Source organism: Oncorhynchus gorbuscha, linkage group LG22 (assembly GCF_021184085.1).
Source record: "Oncorhynchus gorbuscha isolate QuinsamMale2020 ecotype Even-year linkage group LG22, OgorEven_v1.0, whole genome shotgun sequence".
Taxonomy (NCBI): domain Eukaryota; kingdom Metazoa; phylum Chordata; class Actinopteri; order Salmoniformes; family Salmonidae; genus Oncorhynchus; species Oncorhynchus gorbuscha.
The window spans coordinates 37,019,977-37,033,710 of NC_060194.1; the positions used below are offsets into that span (position 1 = coordinate 37,019,977).

Genomic DNA, 13,734 nt, shown 5'->3' on the forward strand with positions numbered 1-13,734 from the left:
GCTGAGTGTGCATTGCTCATCTAATCTCCTCTCATCTCATCTAATCTCCTCTCCTCTCATCTAATCTCTACTCCTCTCATCTAATCTCCTCTTCTCTCATCTAATCTCCTCTCCTCTTATCTAATCTCCTCTCATCTAATCTCCTCTCCTCTCATCGAATCTACTCTCCTCTCATCTAATCTCCTCTCCTCTAATCTCCTCTCATCTAATCTACTCTCCTCTCATCTAATCTACTCTCCTCTCATCTAATCTCCACTCCTCTCATCTAATCTCCTCTCATCTAATCTCATCTCATCTAATCTCCTCTCCACTCCTCTCATCTAATCTCATCTCTTCTCCTCTCTACTCCTCTCATCTAATCTCCTCTCCTCTCCACTCCTCTCATCTAATCTCTTCTCATCTAATCTGCTCACCACTTCTCTCATCTAATCTAATCTCCTCTCCTCTCATCGAATCTCTTATCCTCTCCACTCCTCTCATCTAATCTCCTCTCATCTCCTCTCCTCTCCTCTCATCTAATCTCTACTCCTCTCATCTAATCTCCTCTCCTCTAATCTAATCTCCTCTCCTCTTATCTAATCTCCTCTCATCTAATCTCCTCTCCTCTCATCGAATCTACTCTCCTCTCATCTAATCTACTCTCCTCTCATCTAATCGCCTCTCCTCTCATCTCATCTCCACTCCTCTCATCTAATCTCCTCTCATCTAATCTCATCTCATCTAATCTCCTCTCCACTCCTCTCATCTAATCTCATCTATTCTCCTCTCTACTCCTCTCATCTAATCTCCTCTCCTCTCCACTCCTCTCATCTAATCTCTTCTCATCTAATCTGCTCTCCACTTCTCTCATCTAATATCCTCTCCTCTCATCTCATCTCATCTAATCTTCTTTCCTCTCCTCTCATCGAATCTCTTATCCTCTCCACTCCTCTCATCTAATCTCCTCTCCTCTCATCTAATCTCCTCTCCTCTCCTCTCATCTAATCTCCACTCCTCTCATCTAATCTCCTCTCCTCTCCTCTCATCTAATCTCTACTCCTCTCATCTAATCTCCTCTCCTCTCATCTAATCTCCTGTCCTCTCATCGAATCTACTCTCCTCTCATCTAATCTACTCTCCTCTCATCTAATCGCCTCTCATCTAATCGCCTCTCCTCTCATCCAATCTCCTCTCCTCTCATCTAATCTCCACTCCTCTCATCTAATCTCCTCTCATCTAATCTCATCTCATCTAATCTCATCTCTCCTCCTCCCATCTAATCTCCTCTCCTCTCCTCTCCTCTCCTCTCCTCTCCTCTCCTCTCCTCTCCTCTCCTCTCCTCTCCTCTCCTCTCCTCTCCTCCTCTCCTCTCCTCTCCTCTCCTCTCCTCTCCTCTCCTCTCCTCTCCTCTCCTCCTCTCCTCTCCTCTCCTCTCTCATCTCATCTAATCTTCTTTCCACTCCTCTCCTCTCATCTAATCTCCTCTCCACTCATCTAATCTAATTTAATCTAATCTCCTCTCCTCTCCTCTCTTCTCTTCTCTCTTCTCTTCTCTTCTCTTCTCTTCTCTTCTCTTCTCTTCTCTTCTCTTCTCTTCTCTTCTCTTCTCTTCTCTTCTCTTCTCTTCTCCTCTCCCCTCCAGATGAGGACCCAGACAGTGCTGTGGATGACCGAGACAGTGACTACCGCAGTGAGACCAGTAACAGCATCCCTCCCCCCTACTATACCACGTCTCAGCCCAACGCCTCCGTCCACCAGTACCCCATCAGAGACCAGCAGCACCGCCAGGGGACCCGCCCCTCCTCCTACCCCCCTTCCAACAGCTGTGGCCCCCTCGACTACCACCAGAGGGCCATGAGGTATGTGTGTCTCTCCTGCCCCTCTGTCTGTATACACCCTGGTCTCCTGCTCTCTCTCCCCTCTTCAAATCTCTCTCTCCCCTCTCTCCTCTCCTTCTCTCTTATTTGCTCACCCCCTCTTCCTCTGTCCCTCCCCCTCTCCCTCCCTCTCTCCCCCTCTCTCCCTCACCCTGCCACCCCCTCTCTCTCCCCCTATGTCCCCTCTCTCTCCCTCTCTCTCCATTCTTTCTTTAATAGCCTCATTTATCATGGAGTATAAATACTCCTCCCGTGTTTGTTCCCTGCGAGGATGCTTGTTCTTTTTCATTTGTCAGCTTTCTGTTCTGCTCTATTTCTCTCTCTCTCTCTTACTCTCTCTCTCTCTCGTTTTCTCTTTCCTTCTCTCTCTTTCTCCTTATCTCTCTCTCTTTCTCCTTATCTCTCTCTCTCTTTCTCCTTATCTCTTTCTCTCTCGCTCTCTTTCTCCTTATCTCTCTCTCTCTTTCTCCTTCTCTCTCTCTTTCTCCTTATCTCTCTCTCTTTCTCCTTATCTCTCTCTCTTTCTCGCTCCTTATCTCTCTCTCTCGCTCCTTCTGTCTCTCTCTCATTTATTTCTCTCTCTGTCTAACACTGCTGTTTTGCTTACCTCTTATCGAGTAACCATCAGTTTAGTGGGTTTTACCTTCACAGTCAGGTGTTATAGCAGAGCGTTTTACTATTGCTCAGGGATGCTCTGGATATTGTGTACTTTACGAAAGTGTCTGTATGTCTGTCTGTCCCTCCATGGTAATGACTATTTCTTACTCTTCCTTTCCTTCCTCATTTCCTACTTCCTCCCTCCTCCACCTTTCTCTCCACCTGTCTCTACTTCCTCCCTCCTCTACCTTTCTCTCGTCCTGTCTCTACTTCCTCCCTCCTCCACCTTTCTCTCGTCCTGTCTCTCACTCTTCCACTCTTCTTTTGCCCTCTCTTCTCTTTCTCCTCCCTCCGCTCCTCTCCAGCCCTACGGGGAGCTATGCGTCGTCGGCAGAGTTGAGTCGCTGCAGCAGCCAGCTGAGTGAGGAGGAGTACGGCCCGGAGTACAGAGAGAGGGATCCTTACGATGAGAACGACTCTTACCACTCCTGTCACTCCTCTGTCACCTACAGCAAGGGCTCTCCCGACTGGGACCCTGACGAGACCCAGGGGGGGTACAGCGATGAGGGGGGCTACAGTAAGGACGGAGGTGAGGAGGGGGCCCTCTATGAGGAGGATGACGGGGGCCTGTATGAGGAAGAGGGGACATATGAAGGAGAGGAGGGCGAGATGTATGATGATGAGGATTACCCTCTGGATGGCACCCTCAGTGAGGATATGGAGGTCCCCTACACCCCCACCCCCACCAGCACGGCACCCCCCACACTCAACGTCCCCGGTGCTTCTAGACCCCCCCTGGAAAAACAGCCTTCTCTGCATCAACATCAGGCGCCACCCGTCCAGCCGCCCAGCCAAGCACCAAATCAAGCCCACCCTCCGGCCATGGCTCCAGGAGGACAGCCCCTGGGTCAGCCACCCACCCAGGCCCCTCAACCACAATCTCAGCCCCAGCCAGTCCCCGGCCCAGCACCAGCCCAGTCCTTCTTCTCCATGGCAAAGCCCTTCTCAGCAGCAGTAACAGGCCTGGCCTCATCTTTTCTGTCTTCTGGACTCCCCACTACCCAACCTGCCCAGCCTCACCCCCCAGGCCCACAACCCCAGGCTCACCCCCCAGGCTCACAACCCCAGCCCCAGTCTGCCTCCTCCATTTCCCCGTCTCACCCTGCCACCGGGGCCCCTTCCCCTCAGGGCACCCAGTCCACAACCACTGGCCCTCCCTCCCAGCCGACCCCCTCCACTGCCCCCTCTCAGGCCCAGCCCCCAGCCCAAAAACTCCCCAATCAGAGGGCCCCGATTCCAACCCCCCTGCCGGAGGACCAACACCTTCTAGAGGAAAACGAATCCCTTCCACCCGAGGTTAGGATCCCCACCCCCATAGAGGAGGAACCCTCCATGGAAGACGAGGAGCTGAGGTTTGACGAGAGCCGCCCCCCACCCCCATAGAGGAGGTTGAGCCCATCCCTGAGAGGTAAACCCCCCTCCCAAATCTCTAATCTTTTAGCCTTTCTGTTCTATGGAAGCAACAGGGGCATTTGTTTTATTGGGCCACCATATTGGGTGGACTGTGAAAAAGAACATGAATATGTGTCTGAAATGACCCCCTATTCCCTATATAGTGCACTATCTTTGACCAGTATTCCCTATATAGTGCACTATCTTTGACCAGTATTCCCTATATAGTGCACTATCTTTGACCAGTATTCCCTATATAGTGCACTATCTTTGACCAGTATTCCCTATATAGTGCACTATCTTTGACCAGTATTCCCTATATAGTGCACTATCTTTGACCAGTATTCCCTATATAGTGCACTATCTTTGACCAGTATTCCCTATATAGTGCACTATCTTTGACCAGTATTCCCTATATAGTGCACTATCTTTGACCAGTATTCCCTATATAGTGCACTATCTTTGACCAGTATTCCCTATATAGTGCACTATCTTTGACCAGTATTCCTATATAGTGCACTATCTTTGACCAGTATTCCCTATATAGTGCACTATCTTTGACCAGTATTCCCTATATAGTGCACTATCTTTGACCAGTATTCCCTATATAGTGCACTATCTTTGACCAGTATTCCCTATATAGTGCACTATCTTTGACCAGTATTCCCTATATAGTGCACTATCTTTGACCAGTATTCCCTATATAGTGCACTATCTTTGACCAGTATTCCCTATATAGTGCACTATCTTTGACCAGTATTCCCTATATAGTGCACTATCTTTGACCAGTATTCCCTATATAGTGCACTATCTTTGACCAGTATTCCCTATATAGTGCACTATCTTTGACCAGTATTCCCTATATAGTGCACTATCTTTGACCAGTATTCCCTATATAGTGCACTATCTTTGACAGTATTCCCTATATAGTGCACTATCTTTGACCAGTATTCCCTATATAGTGCACTATCTTTGACCAGTATTCCCTATATAGTGCACTATCTTTGACCAGTATTCCCTATATAGTGCACTATCTTTGACCAGTATTCCCTATATAGTGCACTATCTTTGACCAGTATCTTTAGTGCACTATCTTTGACCATTTCCCTATATAGTGCACTATCTTTGACCAGTATTCCCTATATAGTGCACTATCTTTGACCAGTATTCCCTATATAGTGCACTATCTTTGACCAGTATTCCCTATATAGTGCACTATCTTTGACCAGTATTCCCTATATAGTGCACTATCTTTGACCAGTATTCCCTATAGTGCACTATCTTTGACCAGTATTCCCTATCACTTTTGACCAGTATTCCCTATATAGTGCACTATCTTTGACCAGTATTCCCTATATAGTGCACTATCTTTGACCAGTATTCCCTATATAGTGCACTATCTTTGACCAGTATTCCTATATAGTGCACTATCTTTGACCAGTATTCCCTATATAGTGCACTATCTTTGACCAGTATTCCCTATATAGTGCACTATCTTTGACCAGTATTCCCTATATAGTGCACTATCTTTGACCAGTATTCCCTATATAGTGCACTATCTTTGACCAGTATTCCCTATATAGTGCACTATCTTTGACCAGTATTCCCTATATAGTGCACTATCTTTGACCAGTATTCCCTATATAGTGCACTATCTTTGACCAGTATTCCCTATATAGTGCACTATCTTTGACCAGTATTCCCTATATAGTGCACTATCTTTGACCAGTATTCCCTATATAGTGCACTATCTTTGACCAGTATTCCCTATATAGTGCACTATCTGTCATGCAGGTGAAAGAGGACCCAAAAGCGACTTAACAGAAACAGAGTTTATTTAAGTCCAAACAGGGAATAACAGAAATCCTCTAGTCTGTAGAGGGGAATAACTGGAGAAGCGGCCACAGACTGCAGGTCGCTTCGGGTAGGCGCAGGCCGTAGTAGACAGAGACACCTGCTCACACGCAGCATCTGATGAAGGCAAAAAACACGACAGGACAGGGCGATACACAATCACAGCAAAGTGAATACTAAACAAGGAACCGACGGGACAGGAACGGAACACAAAGGAATAAATAGGGACTCTAATCAGGGGAAAGGATCGGGAACAGGTGTGGGAAGACTAAATGATGATTAGGGGAATAGGAACAGCTGGGAGCAGGAACGGAACGATAGAGAGAAGAGAGAGCGAGAGAGTGAGAGGGGGAGGGGGAGAGAGAGGGATAGAAAGAGGGAAAGAACCCAATAAGACCAGCAGAGGGAAACGAACAGAATGGGGAGCACAGGGACAAGACATGATAATAAATGACAAACATGACAGTACCCCCCACTCACCGAGCGCCTCCTGGCGCACTCGAGGAGGAATCCTGGCGGCAACGGAGGAAATCATCGATGAGTGAACGGTCCAGCACGTCCCGAGACGGAACCCAACTCCTCTCCTCAGGACCGTAACCCTCCCAATCCACTAAGTATTGGTGACCCCGTCCCCGAGAACGCATGTCCATGATCTTATGTACCTTGTAAATAGGTGCGCTCTCGACAAGGACGGGAGGGGGGAGGGAAGACGAACGGGGTGCGAAGAAAGGGCTTAACACAGGAGACATGGAAGACAGGATGGACGCGACGAAGATGTCGCGGAAGAAGCAGTCGCACAGCGACAGGATTGACGACCTGGGAGACACGGAACGGACCAATGAACCGCGGAGTCAACTTACGAGAAGCTGTCGTAAGAGGAAGGTTGCGAGTGGAAAGCCACACTCTCTGGCCGCAACAATACCTTGGACTCTTAATCCTGCGTTTATTGGCGGCTCTCACAGTCTTCCCCGCAGACAAAGGCAGACCGGTAGTGAAGCCTAAGGCGATGTGAGACCATGGTCGAGAAGGAATGGGGAGCGGTCTGAGACGACCGGCAGGAGGAGAGTTACCCGACTTAGTCTGCGCGCAGTCCGAACAAGCAGCCACGAAACGGCGCGTGTCACGCTCCTGAGTCGGCCACCAAAAGCGCTGGCGAATAGACGCAAGAGTGCCTCGAACACCGGGATGACCAGCTAACTTGGCAGAGTGAGCCCACTGAAGAACAGCCAGACGAGTGGAAACAGGAACGAAAAGGAGGTTACTAGGACAAGCGCGCGCGACGCAGTGTGCGTGAGTGCTTGCTTAACCTGTCTTTCAATTCCCCAGACTGTTAACCCGACAACACGCCCATAAGGAAGAATCCCCTCGGGATCAGTAGAAGCCACAGAAGAACTAAACAGACGGGATAAGGCATCAGGCTTGGTGTTCTTGCTACCCGGACGGTAAGAAATCACAAACTCGAAACGAGCGAAAAACAACGCCCAACGAGCTTGACGGGCATTAAGTCGTTTGGCAGAACGGATGTACTCAAGGTTCTTATGGTCTGTCCAAACGACAAAAGGAACGGTCGCCCTCCAACCACTGTCGCCATTCGCCTAGGGCTAAGCGGATGGCGAGCAGTTCACGGTTACCCACATCATAGTTGCGCTCAGATGGCGACAGGCGATGAGAAAAATAAGCGCAAGGATGAACCTTATCGTCAGACTGGAAGCGCTGGGATAGAATGGCTCCCACGCCTACCTCTGAAGCGTCAACCTCGACAATGAATTGTCTAGTGACGTCAGGAGTAACGAGGATAGGAGCGGACGTAAAACGTTCTTTTAGAAGATCAAAAGCTCCCTGGGCGGAACCGGACCACTTAAAACACGTCTTGACAGAAGTAAGAGCTGTGAGAGGAGCAGCAACTTGACCGAAATTACGAATGAAACGCCGATAGAAATTAGCGAAACCTAAAAAGCGCTGCAACTCGACACGTGACCTTGAACGGGCCAATCACTGACAGCTTGGACCTTAGCGGAATCCATCTGAATGCCTTCAGCGGAAATAACGGAACCGAGAAAAGTAACGGAGGAGACATGAAAAGAGCACTTCTCAGCCTTTACGTAGAGACAATTCTCTAAAAGGCGCTGTAGAACACGTCGAACGTGCTGAACATGAATCTCGAGTGACGGAGAAAAATCAGGATATCGTCAAGATAGACAAAAACAAAGATGTTCAGCATGTCTCTCAGAACATCATTAACTAATGCCTGAAAAACAGCTGGCGCATTGGCGAGACCGAACGGCAGAACCCGGTACTCAAAATGCCCTAACGGAGTGTTAAACGCCGTTTTCCACTCGTCCCCTCTCTGATGCGCACGAGATGGTAAGCGTTACGAAGGTCCAACTTAGTAAAGCACCTGGCTCCCTGCAGAATCTCGAAGGCTGATGACATAAGGGGAAGCGGATAACGATTCTTAACCGTTATGTCATTCAGCCCGATAATCCACGCAGGGGCGCAGAGTACCGTCCTTCTTCTTAACAAAAAGAACCCCGCCCCGGCCGGAGAAGAAGAAGGCACTATGGTACCGGCGTCAAGAGACACAGACAAATAATCCTCGAGAGCCTTACGTTCGGGAGCCGACAGAGAGTATAGTCTACCTCGAGGAGGAGTGGTCCCCGGAAGGAGATCAATACTACAATCATACGACCGGTGAGGAGGAAGGGAGTTGGCTCGGGACCGACTGAAGACCGTGCGCAGATCATGATATTCCTCCGGCACTCCTGTCAAATCGCCAGGTTCCTCCTGAGAAGTAGGGACAGAAGAAACGGGAGGGATGGCAGACATTAAACACTTCACATGACAAGAAACGTTCCAGGATAGGATAGAATTACTAGACCAATTAATAGAAGGATTATGACATACTAGCCAGGGATGACCCAAAACAACAGGTGTAAACGGTGAACGGAAAATCAAAAAAGAAATAGTCTCACTGTGGTTACCAGATACTGTGAGAGTTAAAGGTAGTGTCTCAAATTTGATACTGGGAAGATGACTACCATCTAAGGCAAACATGGGCGTAGGCTTGTCTAACGGTCTGAAAGGAATGTTATGTTTCCGAACCCATGCTTCGTCCATGAAACAACCCTCAGCCCCAGAGTCAATCAAGGCACTGCATGTAGCACCCGAACCGGTCCAGCGTAGATGGACCGACATAGTAGTACAAGATCTAGATGAAGAGACCTGAGTAGTAGCGCTCACCAGTAGCCCTCCGCTTACTGATGGGCTCTGGCCTCTTACTGGACATGAATTAACAAAATGTCCAGCAACTCCGCAATAGAGGCACAGGCGGTTGGTGATCCTCCGTTCCCTCTCCTTAGTCGAGATGCGAATCCCTCCCAGCTGCATGGGCTCAGTCTCAAAGCCAGAGGAGGGAGATGGTTGCGATGCGGAGCAGGGAAACACCGTTGATGCGAGCTCTCTTCCACGAGCCCGGTGACGAAGATCTACCCGTCGTTCTATGCGGATGGCGAGAGCAATCAAAGAGTCCACATCTGAAGGAACCTCCCGGGAGAGAATCTCATCCTTAACCACTGCGTGGAGTCCCTCCAGAAAACGAGCGAGCAGCGCCGGCTCGTTCCACTCACTAGAGGCAGCAAGAGTGCGAAACTCAATAGAATAATCCGTTATGGACCGTTCACCTTGGCATAAGGAAGCCAGGGCCCTAGAAGCCTCCCTACCAAAAACTGAACGGTCAAAAACCCGAATCATCTCCTCTTTAAAGTTCTGGAACTTGTTAGAGCAATCAGCCCTTGCCTCCCAGATAGCTGTGCCCCATTCTCGAGCCCGGCCAGTAAGGAGTGAAATGACGTAAGCAACCCGAGCTCTCTCTCTAGAGTATGTGTTGGGTTGGAGAGAGAACACAATCTCACACTGCGTGAGAAAGGAGCGGCACTCAGTGGGCTGCCCGGAGTAGCAAGGTGGGTTATTAACCCTAGGTTCTGGAGGCTCGGCAGGCCAGGAAGTAACAGGTGGCACGAGACGTAGACTCTGGAACTGTCCAGAGAGGTCGGAAACCTGAGCGGCCAGGTTCTCCACGGCATGGCGAGCAGCAGACAATTCCTGCTCGTGTCTGCCGAGCATGGCTCCTTGGATCTTGACGGCAGTGTAACGAGCGTCTGAAGTCGCTGGGTCCATTCCTTGGTCGGTTCCTTCTGTCATGCAGGTGAAAGAGGACCCAAAAGCGACTTAACAGAAACAGAGTTTATTTAAGTCCAAACAGGGAATAACAGAAATCCTCTAGTCTGTAGAGGGGAATAACTGGAGAAGCGGCCACAGACTGCAGGTCGCTTCGGGTAGGCGCAGGCCGTAGTAGACAGAGACACCTGCTCACACGCAGCATCTGATGAAGGCAAAAAACACGACAGGACAGGGCGATACACAATCACAGCAAAGTGAATACTAAACAAGGAACCGACGGGACAGGAACGGAACACAAAGGAATAAATAGGGACTCTAATCAGGGGAAAGGATCGGGAACAGGTGTGGGAAGACTAAATGATGATTAGGGGAATAGGAACAGCTGGGAGCAGGAACGGAACGATAGAGAGAAGAGAGAGCGAGAGAGTGAGAGGGGGAGGGGGAGAGAGAGGGATAGAAAGAGGGAAAGAACCCAATAAGACCAGCAGAGGGAAACGAACAGAATGGGGAGCACAGGGACAAGACATGATAATAAATGACAAACATGACACTATCTTTGACCAGTATTCCCTATATAGTGCACTATCTTTGACCAGTATTCCCTATATAGTGCACTATCTTTGACCAGTATTCCCTATATAGTGCACTATCTTTGACCAGTATTCCCTATATAGTGCACTATCTTTGACCAGTATTCCCTATATAGTGCACTATCTTTGACCAGTATTCCCTATATAGTGCACTATCTTTGACCAGTATTCCCTATATAGTGCACTATCTTTGACCAGTATTCCCTATATAGTGCACTATCTTTGACCAGTATTCCCTATATAGTGCACTATCTTTGACCAGTATTCCCTATATAGTGCACTATCTTTGACCAGTATTCCCTATATAGTGCACTATCTTTGACCAGTATTCCCTATATAGTGCACTATCTTTGACCAGTATTCCCTATATAGTGCACTATCTTTGACCAGTATTCCCTATATAGTCCACTATCTTTGACCAGTATTCCCTATATAGTGCACTACTGTTGACCAGGGAGAGGGCCATTTGGGACCCAGACATGGAGTTGTTCTCAGTCCTGTTCTTGTCCCTGTAGTGGTCCTGTAGATGAGGAGCCCAAGGAGCCGGTGGACCCGTCGCTGCGGGCGAGAGAGAACTGGCTACGAATCATCAACAGGGTCCAACAGCAGCTTCGGGAGGTAAGATCTCCCACTCACACCTTATTCCCCAGTCCCATACAACTGTCCCAGTCCCATACAACTGTCCCATACAACTGTCCTGGTCCCATAAAACTGTCCCAGTCCCATACAACTGTCCCAGTCCCATACAACTGTCCCGGTCCCATACAACTGTCCTGGTCCCATACAACTGTCCTGGTCCCATACAACTGTCCCAGTCCCATACAACTGTCCCGGTCCCATACAACTGTCCTGGTCCCATACAACTGTCCCGGTCCCATACAACTGTCCTGGTCCCATACAACTGTCCCGGTCCCATACAACTGTCCCAGTCCCATACAACTGTCAACTGTCCTGGTCCCATACAACTGTCCCGGTCCCATACAACTGTCCCAGTCCCATACAACTGTCCCAGTTCCATTCAACTGTCCCAGTCCCATACAACAGTCCCGGTCCCATACAACTGTCCTGGTCCCATTTAACTGTCCTGGTCCCATACAACTGTCCCAGTCCCATACAACTGTCCCAGTCCCATACAACTGTCAACTGTCCTGGTCCCATACAACTGTCCCGGTCCCATACAACTGTCCCAGTCCCATACAACTGTCCCGGTCCCATATAACTGTCCTGGTCCCATACAACTGTCCCAGTCCCATACAACTGTCCCAGTCCCATACAACTGTCCCAGTCGCACACTACTGTCCCAGTCCCATACAACTGTCCCAGTCCCAAACTACTGTCCCAGTCCCACACAACTGTCCCAGTCCCGCACAACTGTCCCAGTCCCACACAACTGTCCCAGTCCCATACAACTGTCCCACTCCCACACTACTGTCCCAGTCCCATACAACTGCCCCAGTCCCATACAACTGCCCCAGTCCCATACAACTGTCCCAGTCCCAGTCACATACAACTGTCCGTATCCCCAGTCCTATACCCCATCTTCTTTCCCTATCCTCAGCCCTATACCCCATCCTCTTGCCCTATCCCCAGCCCTGTACCCCATCTTCTTGCCCTATCCCCAGCCCTGTACCCCATCTTCTTGCCCTATCCCCAGCCCTGTACCCCATCTTCTTGCCCTATCCCCAGCCCTGTACCCCATCTTCTTGCCCTATACCCCATCCTCTTGCCCTATCCCCAGCCATGTACCCCATCCTCTTCCCCTATACCCCATCTTCTTGCCCTATCCCCAGCCCTATACCCCATCTTCTTGCCCTATCCCCAGCCCTGTACCCCATCCTCTTCCCCTATAACCCATCTTCTTGCCCTATCCCCAGCCCTGTACCCCATCTTCTTGCCCTATCCCCAGCCCTATACCCCATCTTCTTGCCCTATACCCCAGCCCTACCCCCATCTTCTTCCCCTATACCCCATCCTCTTGCCCTATCCCCAGCCCTATACCCCATCTTCTTGCCCTATCCCCAGCCCTGTACCCCATCTTCTTGCCCTATACCCCATCTTCTTGCCCTATCCCCAGCCATGTACCCCATCCTCTTCCCCTATACCCCATCCTCTTGGCCTATCACCAGCCCTATACCCCATCTTCTTGCCCTATACCCCAGCCCTACCCCCATCTTCTTGCCCTATCCCCAGCCCTATACCCCATCTTCTTGCCCTATACCCCAGCCCTGTACCCCATCTTCTTTCCCTATCCCCCAGCCCTGTACCCCATCTTCTTGCCCTATCCCCAGTCCTATACCCCATCTTCTTGCCCTATACCCCAGCCCTACCCCCATCTTCTTGCCCTATACCCCAGCCCTATACCCCATCCTCTTGCTCTATCCCCAGCCCTATACCCCATCTTCTTGCCCTTTTCCCCAGCCCTGTACCCCGTCTTCTTCCCCTATACCCCATCTTCTTGCCCTATACCCCAGCCCTATACCCCATCTTCTTCCCCTAAACCCCATCTTCTTGCCCTATTCCCCAGCCCTACCCCCATCTTCGTGCCCTATACCCCAGCCCTATACTCCATCTTCTTGCTCTATCCCCAGCCCTATACCACATCTTCTTCCCCTATACCCCATCTTCTTGCCCTATCCCCAGCCCTATACCCCAGTCCTATACCCCATCTTCTTGCCCTATATCCCAGCCCTGTACCCCATCCTCTTGCCCCCTCCCCAGCCCTGTACCACATCTTCTTCCCCTATACCCCATCTTCTTCCCCTATACCCCATCTTCTTGCCCTTTTCCCCAGCCCTGTACCCAGTCTTCTTCCCCTATACCCCATCTTCTTGCCCTATACCCCAGCCCTATACCCCATCTTCTTCCCCTAAACCCCATCTTCTTGCCCTATTCCCCAGCCCTACCCCCATCTTCTTGCCCTATACCCCAGCCCTATACTCCATCTTCTTGCTCTATCCCCAGCCCTATACCACATCTTCTTCCGCTATACCCCATCTTCTTGCCCTATCCCCAGCCCTATACCCCAGTCCTATACCCCATCTTCTTGCCCTATATCCCAGCCCTGTACCCCATCCTCTTGCCCTATCCCCAGCCCTGTACCACATCTTCTTCCCCTATACCCCATCTTCTTCCCCTATACCCCATCTTCTTGCCCTATCCCCAGCCCTATACCCCAGTCCTATAACCCATCTTCTTGCCCTATATCC

The 13,734-nt window shown here is 50.0% G+C and overlaps 1 protein-coding gene across 1 annotated transcript in view; it reads left to right on the forward strand.

Moving 5' to 3' along the window:
- Positions 1 to 13,734, forward strand: part of LOC124009431 (protein unc-13 homolog A-like) — a 154,496-nt gene that overhangs the window by 77,431 nt on the left and 63,331 nt on the right. Inside the window, 3 exon segments of the mRNA XM_046321245.1 lie at positions 1,622 to 1,838; positions 2,819 to 3,865; positions 11,044 to 11,146. Coding sequence (XP_046177201.1) covers positions 1,622 to 1,838; positions 2,819 to 3,865; positions 11,044 to 11,146 — 1,367 coding nt within the window.